At 48.7% G+C, this 25,596-nt stretch overlaps 2 protein-coding genes across 2 annotated transcripts in view; one reads left to right on the forward strand and one right to left on the reverse strand.

The window, feature by feature from the left end:
* Nucleotides 1-421: 421 nt before the first annotated feature.
* Nucleotides 422-3,553, forward strand: ccne2 (cyclin E2). The gene is made up of 11 exons (XM_067238863.1): nt 422-441; nt 552-627; nt 736-786; nt 1,231-1,376; nt 1,681-1,816; nt 1,933-2,079; nt 2,212-2,307; nt 2,513-2,647; nt 2,802-2,913; nt 3,029-3,186; nt 3,401-3,553. The coding sequence occupies exons 1-11, from the start codon at nt 428-430 to the stop codon at nt 3,506-3,508; spliced, it is 1,179 nt and encodes a 392-aa protein (XP_067094964.1). The 5' UTR covers nt 422-427; the 3' UTR covers nt 3,509-3,553.
* Nucleotides 3,554-8,881: 5,328 nt separating this feature from the next.
* Nucleotides 8,882-25,596, reverse strand: part of si:dkey-22o22.2 (neural-cadherin) — a 96,107-nt gene continuing 79,392 nt past the window's right edge. Inside the window, exons 17-34 of the mRNA XM_067237434.1 lie at nt 25,063-25,346; nt 22,927-23,556; nt 21,670-22,666; nt 20,984-21,077; nt 18,222-18,406; nt 17,520-17,755; nt 16,254-16,531; nt 15,830-16,044; nt 15,007-15,134; nt 14,655-14,782; nt 14,227-14,338; nt 12,761-12,941; nt 12,416-12,582; nt 12,043-12,307; nt 11,591-11,771; nt 10,818-11,071; nt 9,674-9,831; nt 8,882-9,472 (exon numbers count right to left, since the gene is read on the reverse strand). Of these exons, the coding sequence (XP_067093535.1) occupies nt 8,882-9,472; nt 9,674-9,831; nt 10,818-11,071; nt 11,591-11,771; nt 12,043-12,307; nt 12,416-12,582; nt 12,761-12,941; nt 14,227-14,338; nt 14,655-14,782; nt 15,007-15,134; nt 15,830-16,044; nt 16,254-16,531; nt 17,520-17,755; nt 18,222-18,406; nt 20,984-21,077; nt 21,670-22,666; nt 22,927-23,556; nt 25,063-25,346 (5,084 nt within the window). The remainder of the gene's footprint in view (nt 9,473-9,673; nt 9,832-10,817; nt 11,072-11,590; nt 11,772-12,042; nt 12,308-12,415; nt 12,583-12,760; nt 12,942-14,226; nt 14,339-14,654; nt 14,783-15,006; nt 15,135-15,829; nt 16,045-16,253; nt 16,532-17,519; nt 17,756-18,221; nt 18,407-20,983; nt 21,078-21,669; nt 22,667-22,926; nt 23,557-25,062; nt 25,347-25,596) is intronic.

Below are 25,596 nucleotides of genomic sequence, written 5' to 3' on the forward strand. Positions count from 1 at the left end.
AGTGGAAGTCTAATGGATTCTTAGCTAACCAACTTTGTTGATTTGAAATCCTCCCGCTTAGGTTGTATAAATTGGCGCGTACTTGGATTATGTGAGATGATCACATCTATTGAAATTTGACTATTTTTTAAAACAATAGTTATCACTACCAAATGTTGTCTTCATGATGAAAATATAAACAGTCTGATGGCAACAGTGTATGTATATTTAGAAGAAAATGGGGAAGCAACTAATCACAACCCCCTCTTTCCTGCAGCTAGTTTTTACCGGCGGTAAAAGTCAAGAACGCAATGCATTTGTTAGCTATGTTATTTTAGATGTGTTTTGGTATACGAGTGTTATTAAATGCAATTTCTAAGACAATGCAAACTCTATGAATAACTTACTCTTGTTATCTTTTCAGTTCAACTAAAACGTTCAATCGACAATGTCTAGACGCAGGTATGGACGAGTTGACTCTTATGCGTCGTATGTTGACTAAATATTTATTAAGTTGTTATTGCCACAAATTGTAGCCTTACAAACTAATGTCTAAACCAATTGCTTTTTAGTGGTCGCCTCACATTGCAAGCAAGAGATGAAAACGCACCAGAACAAAACAGGGTCACAAGGAAAAGAAAGTCCCAGGTTAGTTCTAATCATCCATTTTGGCTTTTTTTTGCCAACTTGTTTCACTATCAACGTTTAGCAAGTAGTTTCTAGTTTTTCTTAATTTAATTGTTCCTTAACTTTCAGCCATCCAAAAAGATGCCATCCGCAACGAAGAAACAAAGCTATGAAATACAGGTTAGTTGTGCTTTTGCAGATGGTCCATCATGGCTGAAGCATTATGTATGCGATCTCAAGATTAATATCGCCACATTCCAGCTCGTCATCTACGAGCTAGTAGAGTACATGATCAAAAGTGTGTTTTTAAGTGTTTGTGTTGCTTATGAGATCTGTGTCAGTGGGTCGGTCAGCGCGGGCTCTTGACTGGTCCAGCATTTTTGTCCCTCCCTTTTACCAACGCCCGCCTAATCCCAATGAAATCTCATTGTATTCATTGTTTGGCATGCGCCCAGTTAATTAGCATCGATACTGGCAACTTTACTGTAATGGTGCTTCGTACATTTTCTTTCTATGCATACTAGATTTGTTTTTCAGTTTTACAGTGTTTGTGGTGGTAACTAAGACATGCATGTTTTAATTGCTAGTTACCAAGAAGACATGAAACATGCATTTCTCCTCTAGAATCCGTGGTCGAAGGAGGGAGCCAGCCCATGTGCCCTTGTTGAAACGCCACACAAAGAGCTAGAACCAACGGCTGACCTGTCTGGCTTCAAGCAGTTTAGGTTCAAGAATATCTTCATCAAGCCATCACCCCTACCTTGTCTCAGGTAGTGTGGCTGTCTGTAAATCTGAATTCTCAAACAACTTTCTGCTTTTTTTTTTTGCATTTAAAGAGTAGCACTCCCTTCAGTCACCTTTAGGTCTTTTGTTTCGATACACTTCCCCCCACCCGTGACTAGACTACTGAGAACCCTGATGGGTTCTGCTGCATATCCTATCCCCCTCATGTATATGGCTCCACTGTTTCGCTTGCACAGCTTTCCGATAGATCCATGTTTAACATGTAGTATTTCCCTATTCTCATGACGGTACAATTCAACTGATCTACGTGTCTCTTCCCTTCCCTTGAAGCTGGGCCAGTTCTGACGACATGTGGATCAAGATGCTGAACAAGGACCTGAAGTATGTTCACGACAAAGACTATCTTCTGCAGCACCCCAACCTGCAGCTCAAGATGAGAGCCATTCTTCTCGACTGGCTCTTTGAGGTACGTGGCTACGCTTCGAAATCACACTATTCGAATAACCACTTTTGTAAGTGGTGTCATTCCAAAATGGCTGCACTCAACCACCAATGTGTCGTCACCCTTTCTTGCGCATGTAGGTGAGTGAGGTGTATTGCCTGCATAGGCAGACGGCCTACCTAGCTCAGGACTTCTTCGACCGCTTCATGGTGACGCAGGAGAACGTGGACAAGGACTGCTTGCAGCTCATAGGCATCACCGCCCTCTTCATCGCCTCGAAGATTGAGGTACATTTGTCTTTGATTTCCCCCCCCCCCTCAACCCCAATTGTGTTCTATCCCGTTTTGAAAAGCATTCGAAACGTTTGCCGTCGTGAAAGGGCTGTCGGTTTAAACTCCTCTCGCTCTCTCTCTCCACAGGAGATCTACCCGCCAAAGGTCCACGAGTTCGCTTACGTCACAGACGGAGCCTGCGACATGTACGACATCCTAAAGATGGAACTTGTCATGTTGAAGGTAAGATTGTCATCCCACACACATACACACTCTGGCTTTTACAACCTATCCCAATGATTCGTCACATTTTCTTTTTCTTTTTCCGATCAAGTCAACCAGTTGACGGAACTTGAGGGAAAAAAAAAAAGATGCTTTCCTGTTCGGTATCATTTGGGCAGCTGTACAGATACTATCTGTTCTGAGTCTTTCCTGTTCCTTTCCCCAGGGGCTGAACTGGAACCTGTGTCCTGAGACAGCCGTGTCGTGGCTGAAACTTTACTCTCAGGTGGAGGCCCAGAAGGACGGCACCAACTTCCTGGTCCCACATTTCTCCCGGGAGACCTACATACAGATGACCCAGGTAGGGGAAACGGCACGCTCGCATTTACCTCGTGATCTTCTCTTCCGACACTGCACTGAAAAAGGTTGTGGAGTCCATCTTTGCCTCATTTCTCCTTTTCGAAGCCACCCGTATTTGTCGCCGACTTAACATGCTGTTTGGATTCTTGTTTCAGCTGTTGGACCTGTGCATTCTGGACATCAACTCCCTGGACTACACGTATGGAATACTGGCTGCAGCAGCCTTCTGCCACTTCGTCTCGTATGAGGTGGTCCACAAAGTGTCAGGTAAGGATTTGGAGCATATATTAAGAGAATGCCAACTGTTGACGATTATAATAGTAATGTATTGCTCCTTACCTCAGCCTTGTATTGAGTAACACTGTCGTGTTTGATCTTACAGGAGTGACATGGGACAGTGTAGCGCCCTGCGTTCAGTGGATGAGCCCCTTCATGGACACTGTTCGGGCCCTGCCCCGAGTCGAGCTCAAGAGCTTTGACAAGGTGAAGCCAGAGGATCTTCACAACATCCAGACCCACGCGGACTACCTCTCCATGCTGGTAGGTTGGGCTGTAGCCATGACCGTGTGGGGGTGGTGGGATGTAACGCTATGAAGCAAAGTTGTGTTGGGTTGACTGCCACAGTAGTGTAACTAAATGACTTTTCCCCCTGGTAATTAACGGCAGCCATTTTGTGGCAGAATGTTAAACTGGGAGTGGATCACGAGTTGGCCGTGTTTATTCTTGTCATTACTAATAATGTTGTGTTTCGCAGAACGACGCTCACCATAGGCAGCAGGACAGCAAAGACAGACTCTCACCGGTTGGGATTGGCGGAATTCTAACCCCGCCCAAAAGCACAGAAAAACCAACCAGTCACTGAAGTGCAAGGAGCTGCCAGCGTCCACTTGTGCCAAAGGTTCAACCAACCAACTACAGGAGGAGGAGGAGGGGGGGGACGGGGACGGGGACGGGGACAGTCCAATCGCTATGCTGGTGCCTGAACAACCAGATACTGAGATATCTCAGAAACCCCTACCCACAATCCATACCTGACCAATCGGATAATGGGATGACTTGTATCTCAATGAGTTTTCTGCTTTGTACCAAGCTGTATATCAGACTATATGCAGTACTTTCATCCAGGAGTTTTATTTTATGCTTTTTTTACAGGCAAAAATATGGATATATATATTTTGTGATACAATGGAGTCATGGCTCTGCATGTGAACTTGAATCAGGGATTGGTTTGAGTTGACTAAACGAGTCGATTCAGGAATACCTGTTATTGTCACTTGAAGCTGAAAATCCTGAGGTAATTAATCATTTTAATTTTATTTCAAGGTCTCTGAAACCAAGGTTTGTTAGTTTAAAGTGAAATGGTACTACACCCAAGTCTGTTTCTCAGGCGTGTTGTGCTGTAGAGCAGAGGTTTCCATATGCCTTGAAAAGGCTCCGCAATACAATATGACTTAATGAAGTCTTGGTGCTAGCTGTGTAATAATGGCTGTCTAAGCCATGTGAATGTCCTGAACAGTTTACCATCAACACTTTGCAACCTTGCTGAACACACAAGGTTTTGAGCATACCCCGAACATTTTAAATGACTCACTTGTTCTCATGTCACTGTTCCAACAGTTGTTACATTCCTGAAAAACTTGACTCGTGTAGGTGGAATTTTGAAACCAACCTACTTGTGGATCATTTTATCTTATGAACCTTGATGTGTTTGTACTACATATGCCTTAGTATTAAAATGTCTGTTAAACATAAATTCATACTGTAGGCATACTGTAAGTCTGTAGCTATGAATTCTGAACACTGCCAAAGGCAAACCATATTTAATTCATGGGAAGAGTGGTATTTATGATATTTTTAAACAAATGAACTGTGTGTTGGGGTGCACTACCCTAGCTAAGCCTGTCCAATGTGCCTTTTTGGTCAATGTACTTTTCTGGAAGTAAAGTAAACCCATGATCACCTCATAGCACACCTCCAAATGGCTGCTCTTGTTGTCCTGCCGCCCTGTGAACAGTAGCCCTCAGTGGAACACAGCAGGACACAAAGAACCATGTGAATAAATACAACCACAGAGCATGTGTATTTTATTGTACATAAATGAACAGAATTGTAATTTTTATTTTGGACTTCCACATCTATGAATAAAATGAAATTGAACACAGACATGATGCTTGTGGTTTTCGTTTCTTAAAGCCATACTTTCAAGAACGTGTCTAATCTTGAGATGAGTTTTTGATTTAGGAATGTTGGTATAATACTGGAAATGTGACTTTACACCATCAAGATGCTGGGATTGTAGCCTAATAAAAAGATCAATGATCGGAGCGGTTGTAAACTTTCAGTACTTAAGGTCGGGAAAACAGGGTCGAGTCAATCAGGAGGATGACAAGACCACTTGAATGAGGGTGAGGTGTCGGCCTCACACCCCAGCTTCCTCAGCGGCAGAAAACGGGTAAGAAATTGCTAGAGTGAGGGTACAGAAGAGGAAATACAATTTGCTTCTAGGTTGGAAGATCAACACAATATCGACACAGTAATGAATGTAAAAATTGGCTGTATGTTATGGAATATGTCATTTCAAATGACATTGTCTTTCATGATCTAGATATATTTCAATAACTTTCAAGTTTCCCAAGGAGTGTTTTCAGAATGGGGGCTGGGATCCCAACACTGCCAGAGAATGGCACTTAGTACAGAGGAATCCTTTACCACTAGTGTGTCAGAAAGAAACATGGGGGTGGAGAGCAGGAGGGGGCAGTAATGTTCTTCAACAAGTAAACATACCTAGCCTTAGAATGTGAGAAGTAGGAAAATGTTTACTTTAATAAAAATGCGAATTGAATGCTGGGTGTTGAGACAGGACACACTATGAAACAGGATCGAGGAAGTAAATAAGACGACACCCAAACCAAGACAAATGGCATATTTGAAGTGCATAGAGTGCAGAGCAATGCAGGAGATTTGCCACCTAATCTGTCTTTTAAAATGTACCCACACAAAGTACTGGCAGTAACAGTAGCAATAAACTTGAGTTTAGTTACCCCAGCTTGGTTGGCAACTTTCTGGAGTTAAGCCAGTGTATGTGTGTGTGAGAGAGAGAGAAGGGCAGGGTGTGGGGGTGGGGTTCAAGGCAGACAGTGACATGTCAGAGCAGCCATGCCCCCATTCTCCTCGCCTTCTCCACCGAAGCTGCTGGCCTCAGAGAGTGGGGTTATTGTGTTGGCCTGGGAGCATGTGCCTCCCAGACTGAAGTTCTACGTGCTGCCGATCCCCCCCCCAACCCCTGCTTCACCCTGTTTTCTTCAATCCCTGTTCCTCCAAAACTCATTAACAAAAGGATCCAGAGTATTTTCATATTCACTTTATTATACTTTCTTCACTTTAAATCTTTCACTGTTATTTGAGGTATCTTGTAACATTGGCTTTGCAAACTTTTGTGATTCCTAAACATTAATAACTCAGTGTGAAGTTTTTACCATAACTTTCAAGACTTGGCCAGGTTGCATAACTGTCCTCAGCTGAATATTTAAATACAGAACTTCAGTAGTACAACTACCTCCAACAGTTACATCATTTGAACTATAAATAGTACAAGATGTAAAAATATGTGCTGACTTCTGAAGCAGATTTCCCTTAAAACTAGGTCATTGGTTTAAAGAGTGCAACAACTTTGCACCACCACAAGAGAGCGCTGGTAACCTATGACATCTCTGCTTCTTCCAAAAATTCATATTAACGTGTATGATGGTTGACGCAGAATTATATATTGTTTAGCTGCGCTTTCCTATGAATATATCTTTTTTTTCTGGATGTGTTGGTATATTATACCTGGTGCATGTTTTTTTGGTGGAAGAGGGGGGGGCATATATATATATAAACATTTTATTTTTGCGGGGGCTAGAGACAGTTAGACAGGAAGTTGTGCAGAATTGGACCAAGCCGGAATTGAACGACCTCTTTTGGCCCTCAGCACATATGGTATGCGCCCTACCCAGTGAGTCACCAAGGCCCTGCACCTCCATGATTCTGTCCAGAAATAAGTTGTAATATGGCTCTTTAACAACATCTGTAAATTGAGTATGACTTAGTAAGCAAGAGAGTAGTAATATTTAAATCTATTACATCATAATGCTGGATATCTGTGGCCAAATGTTGATGCGAATGAATTGTATTACAATACATACATAAAGATCATATTTCCGTATGATCCATGAAACTTTGTTAATCCATTAACATGTTTATTCATTAGTGTGAAGTGAAGTGAAGAAAGTAAGCAAAAAATCCGAGTGAAATGCCTTGGGGAAACTTGTTTTTATTAAAAGTCATATACAAAAGGAATATCGTTAGGTTGCTAAAAAACATACATACATCATATATACATACTAACAAAGGACAAAGTTGAGTCGGCTTGCAGAGTTCATGTGGGCTAGTTCTCATGGAGGAAAGAGCTTCCTATGACTCCACACAAGTGTATGCGTGTGCATTTGTGTACGAGCTTTAATTATTCAATGATGCAAATCAGCATAGCTGTTTGTTAGATAAGCTTTTTCACGATTGATGTCACTCTAGATCACATTTGGTGCAGAAAAATGCATTGAAATGGCACTGTCATGATAGATCCAGATGCATAGCTCAAGTACAGATTTTTAAAGGGACACTTGTATATTGGGTACAGGGTGAGGTGATGCTCAACAAACAAGACTGAAAAACACGTTTGTCTGTGTGTGTGTGTGGGGGGGGGGGGGGAGAATGAAATAGAAGTGGAATAAGTCTTAATCGGAAGTTAATATACATAGATAGAGAGAGAGGAGAGATAGTAAACAAAATTAGGAGAGTGTATCAAAACATGGTCCATGTCATCATTTGTAGCCTACCCCAACAGCTGTAGTAGGATTGTAGCACTGCTTTACATACATGATCTATGTGCCAGACGAGGGCTCCCAAGGGACCAATATTATTAATAATGAAGCCGTTTTGGAGAGCAATGTTATCTTGTCTAACCTATCTACTACGATGGCAACAAACATAGAACCGTTACAATTGGTGCCCATTTAAAACAGTTATCAACATAAGTATTTTTCTGATTGTAATGGTTGCTTTTCTAGAACAATCCCAACGTTGAGGCTCTACCCGTGGGGACATTCCCTGGCTCCATTAGCACGATACATTCATCAGACTTTGTCACAGCGACCCCATGGGGGGAACTGCATCCTCTCGTCTCTGAGACGACAGACAGAAGAGATGTCCCAAATTATTGGCGTCGCCTGCATAACCAACATAGAGCTAGAAGTAGCAGAAAAGAACACTCGGCCCACCATGCCCTCTGAAGACACACCGACACAGTACACGACTCGAGTAAGGGGTGGACTGTCTGTTTTTGAGTATAAAAATAAGTTACTTCTTCTATCGGAAACATACTGTTCTATTTTATCAGACACGTTTGCAATACTGAGATCAAGTTTTATATCACCCGGGGAGAAGGCCAGGCTTTTCTAATTCTTGTTATTTAAGATTTGTACCTTTTTTTTTGGCAAATGGATCCTGCAGTATCAATGGAGAAACGGTCATCCACTAGTGCAACAGGTCCATGGATGAAAGGAAAAGAAAAAAGAAAAATCCAAAAAAGATTTTGCGTATTGACATTTCTTACTAAACCTGCTGAAATACAGGAAATAAGGTGGCAGAACTCATTTGAAGTATGACAGAAAATACCTGGTTTTGACAGAATTAGTGAAACATAATTTTTTTCAGTCAGGTATAGCAAAAACACAAACAGAAATGCTCATCACATAATTTGGTGATGGTGGAATGTTCAAAATAACCTCAAAGAATCTCTGGTTTCAGTCACAACATTCCCAAAAAAAACATTTCACGACGGTTCAGAATCCAAAAGGATGCAAAGTAGATCAAATATATATTACAAAAAAAGAAAAGGACTGACATGTAGAAACGTGACTCCCATGTCGGTTCAAAGACAGAATAAATACAATGTCATGTTTCACAGAGACAAATAAACCCAATAAATAAACCCATATCAGTACTGAGAACTGTAAACTCTCCTGCTACGTAAAGCTTATATGCAGACCCATGGCAGAGAAACAGGAACCCCTTTCAGTTGTGCTTTGTTTCCTTTAGGACCAGCCAGCACTCACGGACCTCACACAGACACGAGGGGGGCAGACACCGAGTCAGGGGGGTTATGCTGTGCATGGCGGGAGCGCTTGACCAAAAAGGCCTAGTGAGGCTGGGGCAGCTGGTCCTGGCTGTGGCTCCTTTGGCTGTAACTCAGCGCATCCCTGTAAGTCAGATTCAGCCCCGGACGCTCGTACATCTGGCTCAGAACCTCGAACTTTGACCCCCACAGGGACAGCCTGTCGTGGCTCAGGCCAGGCTCCGCCTCGGCCACGTTGCCGTGGGAGATAGCCGAGCCCAGGGAGCTGAGGCTGCCGACGGAGGAGCCGGCGCCCTCGACGGACCACACGTGGTAGCTGTCCGGGGGGAGCGCCTGACTGTCGCTGTCCGCCTCCCAGATGATGCGCGCCACGTAGCTCTTGAAGTCCATGTGGCCGTGGGAGCCCGTGTTAGCGTAGCTAGCTTCGTTAGCGTCACTGGCCTCGCTGGTGTGGTGGTGGTTGTCGTGGTGGTGGTGGTGGTGGTGGTGGGGGATGTGGAGGTAGGGGGCTCCCGAGCTGCACGTTGACCCAGCCGGGTGGACTTCCTCCTGGGAGCCCTGGGAGGACTTGATTAGGGGGGCGGTGGTGCAGGAGGAGGATTGGGACAGGCTGGAGCACAGGGGCCTCTTCAGCTCTGTGATGTCATAGGCATTCTGTACATACACGAAGCACAGCGTAATTAGAACGGGGGTTGTCGCCCCGGGGAAATACTATGGGCCAGGATAACAGTTAGGTGATCTGTCAGAAACAGCCATCTAGTGGTACATCTTGGAAGTACGCCCACAAATGTATGGCTAGATCGATGGTCCTCTTCATTTGTGTGTGTGTTTGAGAGAGTGTGTGTGTGAGTGTACCTGGTCCTGTTCGCCGCCTCCCTCCTCGTTGTAGTTGAGGATGTTCTCGCGGATGTCCTCCCAGCTCTCGTGCTCCGCCGGGATGTGGTAGACGCCGCGCTTCTGGAACTTACTGCGACTGCCCTTCTGGTTCCACACTGTCACCGCCACCAGCACAGCTACAGGAGGCAGACAAGAGGAGCAAAAACGGAGGGATGGATGAAAAAATGCATGATACTAAGGGGAAATACCAGGGAAATGGAAACAGGGAGTTAGGGTGTGACTCAAGTACACAGCAAGCACAAACTTGTTTCAGAGTAGCAACTCCTGTCATTTAACTTTGATCTTATTCTTTGAGGCCCTCAACTGTCCCTCAGGCAACCGCTCTATTCCTCTCTCCTCATCTTCACCCGTCAGAAGAGCCCCCGACTTGAAGACGCTCTCCGACTGGCTTAGCTCCCTTTCCGGTGTCTCGCTTGACACGTTGTAGCTGTACTCTGATTCTGTCTCTTTCTGCAACTTCCCCTGTCTCTGATGCAAGTTATTCGTCTCTCGTCCTGCCCCCCCCCCCCCTCTTCTTCCCGGCGCGGAGATGGGATCCGCCTGACGTGGGCGTCGGGGGCCGACAGCGCTGGCAGCAGGACCCCTCAGGGGCCGCCAGCCTAAAGTCGCTCATGACATCACATCCTGTACTCCAGCCGCACCCGTCAGAGGCCCGGGACGTCACTAAGCCTCGTCAAGCCACGGTGACACTGTGAAGCCCAGGCGGTGAAGCCTACCTCTTCCATCAATAGGATGAGGTCGGTTTGATTCGACCCTGATACCTCCCATTGCCCGCAGGCCTCCCCACCCCTCCGCTGTTTCCCTGGCGAGACCGGCGTGCGGTCGTCACGCACAATGTTTTTAAGGTCTCCTGTTCTCGTTCTACACTGCACAGCTCTTGCTCAAGTGGCGCTCGCCAAACACAGTCGCCCGCCAAACGCCCCGAAAAGTTATGTCAACGAAGGCACGGCAATTCGTTTTTTCGGGTGGCACACATTAAGTTCTGTAAAAAATACGTTTGAATAAGTTATAAAAAAAAGAAATCCTTATATGCTGACATAAATAAGTGATATCGTGCTGCTCTGAGTGGTCCTGTGGACGACCCTGGCGTGTCTGTACTCACCGAAGAACACCAGCAGACACATGCTGATGGCGAGGATGGAGCTGGGGCTGAGGGCGGCCAGGCGCTGGGCCTTCACCTGGCCCACCTCGCAGCGCTGGCCCCTGAAGCCCTCGGCGCAGCGGCACTGGAAGCTGTCCACCGACAGCGCCTGGCACGTGCCGCCGTTACGGCAGGAGGCGGGGCCGCAGGGCGAGGGGGCGCAGCGCTGGAGGCCCGACGGCTCGTCCGTCACCGCCACCTGGCCTCCGGGGCACCTGGGATAGGACGGGGCGGAGGAGGGGGTTGAGTTCTGGGAGTGTGTGTGCAAATAATAATAATCGCCCCTGATGGATAGTAACACACAGCCAACACGGGGGAGATGGGAAGGGTGGAGGGTGGCAGCAGCACATAATACAACAACCGGGGGAAGTGTATGTATGTCGGAGCAGCATTTCTACTACCACCTTATTAGATATGGACCTATGGGCACACAAGTGTAGTTGATGCGCGAGATCACGTGCGTGAGAGGCCTGAACTAGGCCTAACATGAAACCCTCCATGAATCAATAGTTCATCTGTACTTAAGGGGAATCACGTTGATTATAAATGAACTTCTGAAGTTCAATTTGTTTATTGTCATGTGAACTGGCAAGCATACACAGAACTCGAAAAATCGTACCGGCATGTAGAACCTCAATGATAATCAACAAAAAAGAATACTTGTTTAACCCTGTCCCAGAGTCAACAAGTGTGTGTCTGCGCAAGCTTAATCCTGTGTGTGTGTGTGTGTGTACCTGCACTGGTGTTTCCTCCACAGGTCCACACAGTAGAGCGGGCTGCGGCAGGGCTTGCTGCTGCAGGAGTCAGAGTGGCAGCCCGAGGCCACGCCCCTGCGCTCCAGCACCGTGCTAAACTCCGTACTCTGGCCGTCCAGCGGGAGGGCGTGGCCGTTCAGCCTCACGTCCCGCAGACAGCCTGGGGGGGGGGGGGAGGGGGGGGGGGGAGGCAGAGAGAGAGAGTTATTGTACTCTGTGTAGAGTGGCCGTGTCGATACCTCTGTTGTGAGATAGGGGGCAGACAGAGCAAGGGAACGACCAGTAGAAGAAGAGGAGGAAGACTAGGTTGAGACTGAGAGAAGAGGATGGAAGAAAAGAAAGAAGAGCACTATCCTTCCATTCATCTGCCCATCCATGTATCCACCCATCCACACACCCACCCACCCACCCATCCATCCATCCATCCTTACCCTGGAAGTCGCCGTGAGGCCCGGGGGAAGGCCCGTTTCCTAGCAACACGCTGGAGGGGTGGACCACCATCTCCCACCTGCCCCCCAGCTGCGCCCTCGCCTCCCGCGAGCCCCCGCCCTGCTGCAGACGCAGCGTGAACACGTTGTCGTGGCGATACAGGCTGACCTGCACCCACTGCCCTCCGTCCACCCGCTGGCTGGGCAGCTGCAGAGAGTGAGAGCCGTCGCCCAGGTTGGCACGCACCGACAGGTGGCCGTCTACAATCTGAGGAGCCGAAACGCACATTTAGTAGGTTGTGGAAACAACTTTTTGCTCCAGATCCTACTTCATCATGACATCACATCCTGCTAGGGACGTCCCGGGGGGACTGACCTCCAGGATAATGAACTCGTTGGCATCGCGGGACGTCATGGAGAGCAGGGTTCCCGAGGCGGAGCGCGTGCGGAGGAGGAGCTGGAGGTGCGTGCGGCGAGGGCTGCCGCCGCCCCTCAGCTGGTAACGGAGCATACTGTCCTGGTCGAACGACCACTCTGGTAGAGCTGGGGGGAGGGGGGCAGAGCAAGGGAACTGGGTAAACACACACATATATGTGCACACACACACGCACACCCACCCATAGTCTCCAACCTCCCACGCCTTCCAACAAAGCCGCGTCTCACTTGAACAGAGCCCGAGCCCACAACACACAGCACCACAGAGCCGCCATCTTGCCCTCACCCTTGTCACACTTGTGCCCGCTGTACCCAGGGCGGCAGTCACAGCTGAAGGAGCCCCACTCGCCCAGGCAGGTGGCGTGCACACCACACGAAGGCCCGCCGGCGGTCATGCACACGCCGTCGGTCAAGCCGCAGCCAGGGGCGCTGTCCACGCTCTCCCCCGGAGCAGCCAGGTCATACACCTAGGAGGGAGACGACAGGTGGGTGGGCGTGGAATATATTAGCATACTTGTCAACGAACACGTTGGGCAATAGTCGATGTTAAAACATGCTTTACAAGGTGACATGTACTTGAGACACGGGAGACTTTGTTCGACCGGCAGTGTTCCGGGTGGATTCTGTTTGATTTTCCACACTCTGATCCAAGATGGCTGCCATCACGTCACCCTTTTTGTAAAGCAACCAAGAGGCCTGAATATGGTCAATCGTCTGAGCCAAAATGGTCACCGGCCCCATTCCACATTTCTGCCCCTTGATATATTTTGCAGCATTGACGAGGCTATGACGTCAACCGCACTTCAGCTAATCTGCTTTGGGGTGGAAATGTTCTTAACGCGGTCTTCTTAGCAAAGATGTTCCTCTGATTTATTTCTTAACTTGGTCTTTGAATGTATTATTTTGGCCACGGTTCACCCGTGTCCGCTCAAACAACCATCTGTCCAACTGTCCTCCCTTGGGATTCTCAGCTACTGGTAAGCGGAACGCTCACACAAAGAGACTGACTGAGAGCACACACACACACTCACACGTGCGCACACACACACACACGCACACACACAAATGATAATCCTCTTCGTAGTCTAAACAAAGAAACCGAACACGCACTCTTTAGAACCCTTCTTAAAAGACCCAACCCACCACGGAAGACCGCACACAGCACGCGCACACGCACCCAAATGAAAATGGACAAGGCCAGAGTTGTTTTCGATGGCGAGAATAGACAGAGAGAAACAAGCTCTCTCCGTTTGCCAGGTATATTAATACAGCTGCCAGTCTCCATCTAGTCCCGGCTCTGTTCTTATTCTCATAAAGCTGTCAACGACTCCCTGGATCCCCCGCCCTGTCACTCTCTGAGGGTGCAAAACCACACGACAAGACGAACCCGGTAAATGTGTCGGGAGGACGGAAATGGAAGCGAAAGGAGAAGAGAGTGTTGATGTGGATGAAAGACAGAAAAAGAGAAAGGAGATAGTTTTGGCACCCTCAGAGTGTGAGAGAGAGAGGGACGGAGAGCAGGAAATAAGAAACAAAGATGAAAAAAGGAAACAGCCTGAAGTCCATAGAAAAGGCAGGGCGAAGCGTAAGAGATACCGACAGAGGAAAATGACAGGTGGACAGAAAGACCCCTGGACTGAAAGACAGATGGACAGACAGACAGGTAGACAGACAAATAGACAAAGAGGTAAACAGACAGATAGACACAGGAGGACAGACAGACAGGTAAGTAGGCCGGTCTCACTGCAATACCTGGCTGTCCACCACCAGGTTCCTGATGCAGCCAGTGTAGCTGCGGTAGTGTCTGTGATGGGAGGTCTCCTTCACCCCCCCCAGCTGGAGAGGCTGGTACACGTTCAGGAACCTGACAGGGGAGGGGGACAGGAACAGGGGGATGAACATCCAACACACCCAGCAAGCATAACATTTGTCCATCCATCCGTCCACCAATCTAACCGTCTATCCATCCATCCACCCATCCATCCATCCATTTATCAATTCTTTCATCTATTCTTCTATATTTTCTTCTATGAATTCATCCTTCCATCATCCATCCTTCCGTTCTTCTATCCTTCCATCCATCAGTCCTGGTCCACACTGCTAGTCTATATATCCCTAATGGTGGTCTGTCCTGGATGACTGGTCTCTCTCTGATACCCCCTGATTGTGTGGCCTCTCACCTCTGATTGCCAGGGGTCTCCCCAGAGGTCTTGCAGCCAGACTGGTCCATCTCCAACACCTCCACCCCCAGACCCTCCACCTCGTTCACCACCGCCCCGGAGCACTGGTCCAGGATCAGCTGCACTGCCTACAGAGGACGCAGACAGCAGAATACACTCAGTTACGCGCACGCACGCACACACACACACACATACTCTTCTCCCAGTTCAGATGGACTTCCAAGTTTCCAGAGTTTTCTTCTGGTCTCATGGTGTTCAATACTCGATATGTTGTCATTCGTTTGTATGGAATAGTTTGTGTCAAGGTTCAGGTTGAGTTGAGCAGTAACAGAGACAGTAGAGGTCTGCAGACCTTGCCGTCGCTGACAATGTCGAGGCGGTGCCAGCGGCGGTCCGTGACTGTGGAGCGTGCCGGAAACTGGAGCGTCAACGTTCCTGACCCATGGTTGACGGTGAGGACCGGAACACCGTTACGAAGTTCTGAAAGTAAAATGAAGGGGGGGGGGGGGGGGGGGGGGAATTGTCGATGTATCATTGCTTTGGAAAGAATTCCATTTCCTGTTTAAAAAAAAAAAACAACAGCTGATAATCTAACCACAAACCACACATACGTGGACATATTAGACATCATTTAGTTTCTGTCTAGATCAGCCAAAATAACCCCGCCAACAAATAATGCTGGCCACAACACACACATATTCGTATTGCTGTGTAAGCTGGAACATCGCCTGAGCAGTTTTTGTGCCCTCGTGGGTATGACTAAACCTGTGCTGTGTGACCTGATCAACCTCTATGGCACTGTATTGACCAACGGCAGTGAAAAATGCTTGGATGCAATCAATGGAGCGGCCATGTTCGATTTCCTGTCCTCCCACCAGGAAGCTTAGACGAGGCTCGATAATTACATAAGTTAATGCGACGACAGGCTGAGAGATTATGTAAAGGCTCTTTAAAAGGCCACGCTGGGGTAACATTTCATAGACAGAGAACCATGGGAATGTAGCACTGGCCACCTGAGGACACTTCATACAGGAAAACTGACATGAATATGTATTTATGGGGGGCATGGCAGTTTTCGGTTGAGAAACTAAGAAGGTGTTTGTTGTATGGACATGGGTATTGTAGTCTTTTAAGAATATTTGAAGAACCCTGAGGTCCTTGTCTGCTCTCCTCACCCAGAGCGATGAAGTCCTCCTGCTCCCCTGACTGGGCGGGGCCTAGCGGGCCGTTGTAGAGGAGCAGCCCGTTGGCCGACTCCGTGAGGAACTCTATGGAGATGTGGCTCTGGAAGCAGGGCCTGATGGGGGGGAACCAGGCGTAGCCCTGACCCCTAAAGGTGTGCTTGGTCTGCTGGCACTCTGGGCCATCAAACATGGGGGGGCATTTACACCTGGGGTTGAGAAAGGGGGGGGGGATAGAGAAAGAGGCATAAAGAGACAGAGAGAGAGAGAGAGAGAGAGAGAGGAGGGGGATAGAAAGAGAAAGAGAGAGGGGAAATAGAGAGAAAGAGGGAGATGAGATTACCAAAAAGTCCCCCACTGACAGCTGATGTAGCACACAACTGCTCATGCTAACCAGTGCTCGTGGCACTAGCAGTACCTGTATCCCAGGTTGCTGTCCACACACGTTCCCCCATTGAGGCAGGGGTTCGCTGGGTAGGAGGAGCAGGCGAGGTGCAGGCTCTCCCGGGCCTTGCAGCCGCAGCGGGCCTCTGAGGATGCCGAGAGGGACACCAGGGAGGTGTTCCCGACGTTGAGGGCGACGGGGGCGTGGCTGAAGGTGACGGCGGTGCTGCAGCCACCTGATTGGCTGCAGTCTGTGTACGGGCACTCGTCCACCCCAACCTGGGCGATGGACAGTCCCAGGGCTGCCTCCAACTAGGGCAGAGAGAGAGAGAGCGAGAGAGACAGATAGAGAGGGGGGGAGAGAGATAGATAGATAGAGAGGGAGAGGGAGAGAGAATGAGAAACAGATAGAGAGAGAGAGAGAGAGAGAGAGAGAGAGAGAGAGAGAGAGAGAGAGAGAGAGAGAGAGAGAGAGAGAGAGAGAGAGAGAGAGAGAGAGGATAAATTACTACGATAACACAAAGTTGACATCCATATAGCTATATACTAGAACCCAACATTGTGGGTACAAACGTCATACCGCTCTACATCATGTAACTGCACTGCAAAACTTCAGGTAAAGTCTTACCAAACTTCCCATTAAAAGTGCATGAATGATCACATTGCCGTGTTTATGACTGAGAAGAATCGGTCGACCGGAGAGTATTCCGTCGCCCTGTTTGAATCATTACAACTAAAGACCGAGTCCTTTGGCTTGTAGATGCAACTCTGAGGTGTTCCATCTTCACTCTAACAGCCGGCAGTAAAGCTGTCAACTGGACACAGTCCCAGTATATAAACAACTGCCTCCGGGCAGTCTGACGCACTGTGAAAAACTGCTTGAGATTTATAGACTCCTGAATACTTTATAAAGACTCTTAGACATTCTCTCCCATCTCGCTCTCTTCCTAAACGAATGACAGGAGGAAGACAGTGGGGTCACCAGCTGCTATCTCATACCTTAAATGGACATGAAATATTTAGAACCGTTTGAGCAATGTGTCACCATGCGTCTGTGTGTGTTCAGAGCTTGTTTGGGTAAGTGGGGGTGAGACTGTAAACGAGTGGATCAGTGTAGAGCGGTGTTCATGCTCAATGTGGGAGTCTCATGATGTGTTTCTCAGTAAATGTAGCTTTTTACCATTTGAAAATGCTAACGGTGTGCTCGTGAGAGGGAGATTTTACCCACGATCCTCAACGTAGGGGATTTTAAATCTGTTTGAGAAAGTGAACTGAACGGTCTAGAAACTTCCTTTCTCACCTTTGCCTTATTCGCCGCCACGTTACCGTGGAGTTTCTCTGCCTTGTAGTACGGCGAGCCGTGAGCAGAGAACCACACGTTGACCTCGCGTTCGCCCCGTCGGTTGCCGTTGGCAACGGAGAACACGTGGACATTATCTTGTTGGGTCTGGAGGATCTCGGCCAGTTGGCTACGCAGGCGGGAGAACCTGGTCTCATGACCGGGCGAGCAGCTGAAGAAGTCCTCTACTGTGATGTCTAAGGAAAAGGGTTAAAGGTTAACATTTTGCCCTTGACTGCATAACACCTGCAAGTGTCCCGACTACCATTGGTTCAACATACAACGTTTCCTCTATGTTGTAAATATGCCATGGAGAGAAAGACTGTAAATCTTTCATTTGACCATTTTTGGAGCATTTATACCTATGCAGGTTTGCATTTGTCCAGGAATAACAAAATGTGCGCAGCGCTTGAACGCTACTTCATTCAAGTGCAAGGGGTTTGCACTTGTAAAGCTAAGAGGCCCCCGTGTTGGACCTCAGGGAACGTTCTCTCAGACAGAGAATCTGCCTTGAGGGATGACATCACACATTGGATCCTGTTACCGCGGAAACCAAACGACAGCTCTGGCTCTCCGGGGCGAGGGAGGGGGGTCAGCGAAAAAGACCGGGAAGTGAAAACATCAGACGTGCTAAAAGATGTCAAAAGAAAAAAGACTGCGTACTGGAGAGACGAAGAGATCCAGCGTTGAGGACGGCCTGTTGGTCCAGCTCCAGGACCAGGACTTCTGCGGTGGAGGTGACGTCCGGCCACGTCTTGTCAGACACTCGTACCTGCAGGCTATAGGAGCCCCGCGGGGCCCCATCTCTGATGCTCAGCTGGCCCGAGTGCTGGTTCAGACTGAACAACCTGGGGAGGGGGGGGGACAGAGGGAGAGGGAGAGTGATAGAGGGAGGGAAAAAGACAGAGACGGAGAGTGAGAAAGAGATGAGCCAGAGAGCCGGAGAGACAGAGAGAGAGAGAGAAAGAGAGAGAGTGGGGAGTCCAGTCAGTGTTAAGGCTTAAACCATAAAGACAGTGAGCAAGATGAGGAATAAACGAAAGAAGAGAAAAGCATGGGGCGGGAGCGAGGGGACGTAAGAGAAAGAGAGGAGGAAGGCGGTGACGCCTGCTGGCGTCCGTCCACAGCCCATTCTCACCCTCCCAAGCTGGTAAAGCTGAGCTATCTGGGGACACATCCACACGCAATATTGATGGCTGCCTCACTATCAGTGTCAATGTAAGTCTCCCCAACCCTCCTGCTCTGTCTATCAACACCAGCCCCATCCTCAACATCTCCCCGCCCTTCTAAACCCTGTTACTTTGTCTCCGGTCCTCCTTCGATCGCTCTTCAATCCATTAAAGCCCACTCCCGAAACCGACGCCTTCCAGCCCTCTCAGTTCAGTTGAACACTTCGCACATCCCCCTCCCTAAACTCCATTACAGTTCCTTTCACTCCCGAACACTTTCCCTTCTCACTGTCCAGCTCACTGTTTCATTTTATTGTCTATTTAGACTATACAATATTCAGACCGTACAATACTGGTGAATGCATCAGCGGTCTGTAGTAGTACTACAATTAGACAACTTCCAATTCATATCCCCCCCAAAATCCTCCCTTCCTTACAGATCATTGTTTACTTCACAAACCCTCCTTACCTACCCTTGTGTCCTTGTTGACTTCACTCCTTCCCTTTCCTCACCTTGTGTCCTTGGCCACTCTTTGTCCTTGGAACACCTTACAACTTATCTAGTCTACTTACCCTCTCATTCAATCCATCAGTTCACTATCTGCTGGCCCCTGTCCACTCTGTTCCTTATCAGGGCCTCCAATCATGACAACAGAAGGGTGACTGCGGCAGCTGAGAGCCATTACTCTTTCCCCTCCTCTCTCTATCCCTGTCCGTCCCTTTTCCATTTCTCTCCCTGTGTCTCTGTGACCATCCCTCTCTCCATCCCTCTCTCCATCCCTCTCTCCATCTCTCTCACCCATCCCTCTCACCATCCCTCTCTCCATCCCTCTCCATCTCTCTCACCCATCCCTCTCTCCATCTCTCTCTCCATCTCTCTCACCCATCCCTCTCTCCATCCCTCTCTCCATCTCTCACCCATCCCTCTCATCATCCCTCTCCATCTCTCTCACCCATCCCTCTCTCCATCCCTCTCTCCATCTCTCTCACCCATCCCTCTCTCCATCCCTCTCTCCATCCCTCTGTCCATCTCTCTCACCCATCCCTCTCTCCATCCCTCTCTCCATCCCTCTCCATATCCCTCTCTCCATCTCTCTCATCCATCTCTCACCATCCCTCCATCTCCAGCTTCCATCTGTTTTAAGGACACCGACATGACTGTAGTGCCTCTGTGCTCTCCCAGCATCAGCTGCTGTGTCCAGCAGACGAGCCCTCTGGCCGTATGTCAACCCATTCCACAACAGCCCTCGCCACCTGACCCCGTTGAACCCGGGATCTGCACCACCACTGACCTTCACGGTCTGCACTGGACCTTCAAGTCGGCTACATGCAGCTCAATCAAACGATGGCCGTTATTGGGGGGCAAGGACAAAAGTCGCCTTATATCCCCTTATATCCCCCCCCACACACACACACATACACAGTCTCCAGGACACTGTATTCATGTAAAACATTAATGATTTGCGTTTGCCCAGTCTTGCTGCGACAAACATGCAAGCCAGGCACTTCGATGACAGAAAACAAATAGGTTTCAAATCATCATCTGTGAGGGGGGCGTGGGGAGGGGCTGAAATAATGAGGTGATCCATACTCTCAGCCCAAATAGATATCTGCTGACTTTGTGCAGTGTGTGTGTGGGGGGGGGGGGTATAAAACTCTCACTCTCCCATTTTCCCTTTTTTCTTCCTTTGTCGTTTCTTGTCATCTTCGCTGTGTGCCTGCTTCCTGTTGGCCTATTACAGGTGTCTCATTAGAGCGAGAGGTGCCGGCAGCGTAATCAGCTTCTTTTCAGAGTGCGCCCAACGCCTCGCCCCATCAAACCAAAAACCGCAAACGGCGCGCCTCGCTTCACTGGGAATTTTCAATACAATTCTGTATGAAGTATTAATAATGGTGTTCCTGACAAGCATTATTTCCCTACCTATCTCTCTCTACCTCTGTCTCCCTGCCTTACAATCTATTTCAATCTGGTACGCTCTCTCTCTCTCTCAAGCTCTCATTCTCCTTTTGCTCTCAAACTGTCCTTCTCTCTGCCTTTTATTCCTTCTCTCTGTCTTCACCTGTCCATTTCAGTCTCCCATCATTGTTTTTCCATCCTTGCAAAGCCTGTCTCTCACTCCTTTCAATCTTTCAAGGCCCATTCTTTCTGTCTTCACTGTCATTTTCTCTCCACCTGTACAAAGTCACTTCTCTCTTTCTCGCTCGCTCTCAGGTCTTAGTGCTTTATTCCAACTTCAGCCCAGGAGATGAAAGTACCTTGGAGGTTTCCCTTCGAAGCGGTAAACCTTCTCGCTCCAGTCATCAAGGTCAGGGGATTGAACCTGTCCAAGCAGCGTCGTCGGGAGAACACCTAGGGGGAAAAGAGACAGGGTATTAGCACTGGGCTCACCCTCCAGCTCTCCACTGAACTCCTAAATCTCTCAGCCCATGAGAGAGAGAATACAAGTGGGAGGAAGTAGGGAAAGGAGGAGACACTTCTCTATCGGAGGGAAAAGGAGGAGAGTGATGCCTCATGGGTGCATGTGGACACGGTTTTAAGACGCAGCGGGGGGCTAGGCACACATTAGCATGCTAGCGGCCCAAACGGCTAAATAGAGCACAGTAATCCTTTTAGACGTGAAATCGACGTGCTTTTTAAAAATGGCTCCTGTTTGTACCTATCAATCCTGGGACTTAGAGCTTAAGTAAATTGTTTGCTTCATGGCGTATTTTTGCGATACATGATGAATTCCTATTAGAGGGTTAATGTACTTTGATCTGGAAAACCCCCTTGAGAGGATACACTAAAAATACATGACTGAAAACCTCAGTTTTCCCAGCATATTAAAACCCGCTGACAGATGGCAGAAAATACTAAATAAGTGATGTGGGTTGCCGAGTGGAGCGTTCATCTGTGACAAGAAACGTCTCAACAGCGTAACCAAGGCTTCGGGGTAACTTACCCTGATAACGGTAAACAATGAAGTCAGTGTGGCCCGGTGAGTGAGGGTGGTCATTCCTGTCGCCAATAACGACTGTCAGCGTGCTGGTGGAGCTCATTGGAGGGGAGCCGCTGTCAATCATAAGGATCGGGAGGCGGTACTCTTTCTGGCGTTCGCGGTCGAACGTCCTGAGGGCGGTCAACGCTGCGCTGCCGTTGCGCAGGTCGGTCAGGTTGAAGTTGGTGGCGTCCGAGGTCAGCATGAGGAGGCGGATGGAGAACGGGCCGCCGTTGGAGGAGGAGTCCCTGTCGGCTGCGTAGAGAAGCGTGGACGTTTCGTTTATTTGCACAGCTTGAGGTGCCGCCATGTTCTCCCAAACAATAGGCTTATACGGAACCTCAAACTCAGGCCCGTTGTCGTTGATGTCCAACACAGTAACCATGACGATGGCGGTACCGGTAAGAGGCGGGCTACCCGTGTCCGTGGCCAGAACCATGAGTCTGTGTTGCGACACCTTTTCCCGGTCCAGAGAATCGGCCACTACCACCCACCCAGACTGGTCCACCAGGAACTGGCTGTATGGATCAGACTCCTTTGCAATGCTGTATGAAAAGCGGCCATTTTGACCCGAGTCCAGATCGGCAGCGGAGACTTGAGCCACAATGGTGCCCACCGGCACGTCCTCAAACATGGCCGGCGCTTCGTAGAACTGCGGGAGGAAGACAGGCGCATGGTCGTTGGAATCCTCCACCTGGACAAGACAGTAGGCCAGGCTGAAGAAGTCGGCATCCTCCGCCTTCACCGTCAGGTTGAAGGTCCGCTCGTGGGGCTTCTCAAAGTCAAGCTCTTTCTTCAGCCTTATCACTCCGCGCCGGTTCACCTTGTCTGTCTCGACGAGGAACTTTCTGTCCTCGTCGCCGCCGACGATACTGAAGGTGACCACCGCGTTTTCACCCTGGTCTCCGTCCGTAGCCGAGACAGCCAGCACCTCACTGTTCACCTTCAGCTCTTCAGCCACCTGGCGACGCAAAAACAGACACTTCTGAACACCCGTACAGGTTCATGACAGGTAAAGGAATCCTTGTCATTCGTAAATATAAACGCTGTCTTCGATGCATCAATAATAATATTCAAAGTATATAGGAATAAAAAGCAAACAAGCATTTGTGGTTGATAGAAATGTACAGGGAATGAGATGAGCTAAACATAATGGAAAAACCTAAGACACGTGTATCAATGTGACCTTCCACGGGCGTGTGTTTCGGCCCATGGACCCACCTGAGCAGTGTAGACCCTCTGGGTGAAGACGGGCGGGTGGTCGTTCACGTCCGAAACAAGGATTGTCGCCGTCCCCGTTCCGGTAAGACCCCCACCATCTCTGGCCTCCACCACGACTAGATACCTGTCTTCAACCTCACGGTCCAGCGACCGCAGAACCGTGTAGATGGTTCCGGTCGAAGGGTTGATGGAGAACAGGTTGAGGTTGATCTCGTTGCGGACGTTTTGGACGATGCGGTAGGTCAGCACGGCGTTCTTGTCGGCCTTGGGGTCGTCCAGGTCCGTGGCCCTCATCTCCATCACGGACGTGTCGGCGGGGGAGTTCTCGGGCACGTGGCCCACGAAGCAGCCCGTGGCGTCCAGCGCCGAGCAGGCGAAAAACGGCGCGTTGTCGTTGACGTCGCGGACCTCCAACAGGACGTCGGCGAAACCCGTGAGGCCGGCTCCGCCCTCGTCCGTGGCCAGGACCAGGAAACGCCAGGCGGAGCGCTCCTCGCGGTCCAGACGCCGCTGGGCGTAGATGCGGCCCGTCCGCTCGTCGATGGTGAACTCGCTCCCGGCGCCCTGGCCGTGGAGAGAGAAGCGCAAGGCACTCTGGTCTGCCTCCTGGTCTGGGTCTGTGGCAGAGACCTACAAACAGGAAGCAACAAGAGAGGGCATAGCATTAGCATGCTAACAGCCCAACTTTAGACCTCACCGTAGAAAATGTAAGGGCTCATATATTCTTAAATATGTTAAAACCCTCTCGGTGCACGCATCCACTGCTCCCAAATGTAGGCCTAGGCTAATACTAGAAAGTAAGTATTTCAAAAATATGTAGCTAGGTTTTCTTTTCTACATATTTGAAACAACTTTATCAGTCCTTTCAGGCGCAATTTTGTTTCTTCTTCCAGAGTAGATATTTGTATCAAAACATTTGTTTGGAGTCAATAAAACCTTTGTAGTACAACACTGGTTCATTCACTTTCCCCGAGCCTAGAAGTTCTGCTTATTCTGTCAGATATTGTCAAGTTTATGTAGGACATGAAAGCATCATTGATTGCCATAGCCTACATACAGTTTAAGCTGCAAAGAAAGAATCAATTTTTTCTTCTTTTATCCAATTCAGATAATTAACTTGACTTCTCACTATCGCTCAGAGTGAAAGAATAGAGGCAAACTCTGACACATTCCCCCACATCTGTCACCAGAACGCACTGCGCAATTAAAAGTTAATAGACGCCGATGAAATGAGGAAGCGCACTTTCTCTCCTCCTCTCCTCTTCCATCACCGGAGGGTTTGTTTACAGAAGCCTTTGAAGTGGGTTTTTTTCTTTCCCTCTCACTCTTTTTCTCTATTTCCTGACAATGCGGGGAGGAAGACAATATCGAGACCAGGCGACGCTCTGCAGTCTGCGCAGCACAGGTATGTCGAAATATTCGTTTGAAATTGAATTTCCTCTCCTTTTTGCTATCTAAGGGATTGTATTAACATACAGGGTGAAACCCACTTTGGGCAGGGGGTGGCTGCCACAAGCAGGGAAAATATTTAGTGCATTAGAGGGGAACCAAGCGCACATCAAATCAATTTCTCTCGCCGAGGAAGCGCTTCTAGGTCGAAGGCTCGCTGACACATGCCTCTCTCTCCTGGATTACCTCCATGTCTTTCTTGAACGGGCCTCTCATTTAATCTGATTTACCTTGGCGACATGCACATATTACTGTGAATCATTGGAAATAGGTGTGACGGAAGGTGGTTAAGTTCCCTGGAAGCCTAAGAAGAAAAGTGACTTCAAATGACCTTTTCTTTTTAAACGTGGGTAATTTCTCACATATCAGATAACAACAACCTAGATGAGTATCACATGGATGTGTATAGTGGAACAAAATGTCTTACACGTGTAATGTATTACTATCTTACAATGGGTTCTTTGTGAGATTATGCCAAAGGCAAGTTTTTATCTCCATGCAAACAAAATTGTATTACATTACTTAAGTGGTATTTTCACAAGCTATTCAGGTGAACCATCATATGGATTTGACACTGCAAGCTCTCTGAACCAAAAACAACAACAACCTCAGGTGTTACCAGGGCATGAACCATTGACACTGACGTCAAAGACCCCCAAAAATCTCTTTGTTTCCATGGCGTCTGACCTCTAGCACAAAGACGGGCAGTTCGGTCAGCTCCTCGGTGACGGGGGTGTGGTATTCCGTCTGGCCGAACACGGGCGCCTCGTCGTTGTGGTTGACCACCTGGACGACCACCATGGTCTCGTTCTCCCACTTGCCGTCGGACGCCACCAGCCTCAGCTCGTAGCGCTGCTCCATCTCGTAGTCCAGGGGCTGGGCCACGAAGATGGTGCCCACCTCGGGCTCCACGTCAAAGGTGCCCATGGTGTTGCCTGACGTGATCTGGTAGCGCAGCTTGGCATTGGCACCTGAGAATGGGCAAAGGGGAGGGTGGTCAGGAGTGAAAGCGATCTGGTTATGAAATGCAGTAGGTTGGGTGGATTCCTTTACACAAAGAAAAACTGCCCACCAGGCCAAAAATACACACACACATGAGTATCCCCATATAATCCTCCCTGAATCGCCCCAGTGGTGGCCGGCTATCAAATATTTGGGAGGAAAACAACCTATTCCCTCACAGTGGAGCTCATTAGACACAGACAGGAGCCAGCCCAGCTC

This window comes from Osmerus mordax, chromosome 6, assembly GCF_038355195.1.
Source record: "Osmerus mordax isolate fOsmMor3 chromosome 6, fOsmMor3.pri, whole genome shotgun sequence".
NCBI classification, from domain to species: domain Eukaryota; kingdom Metazoa; phylum Chordata; class Actinopteri; order Osmeriformes; family Osmeridae; genus Osmerus; species Osmerus mordax.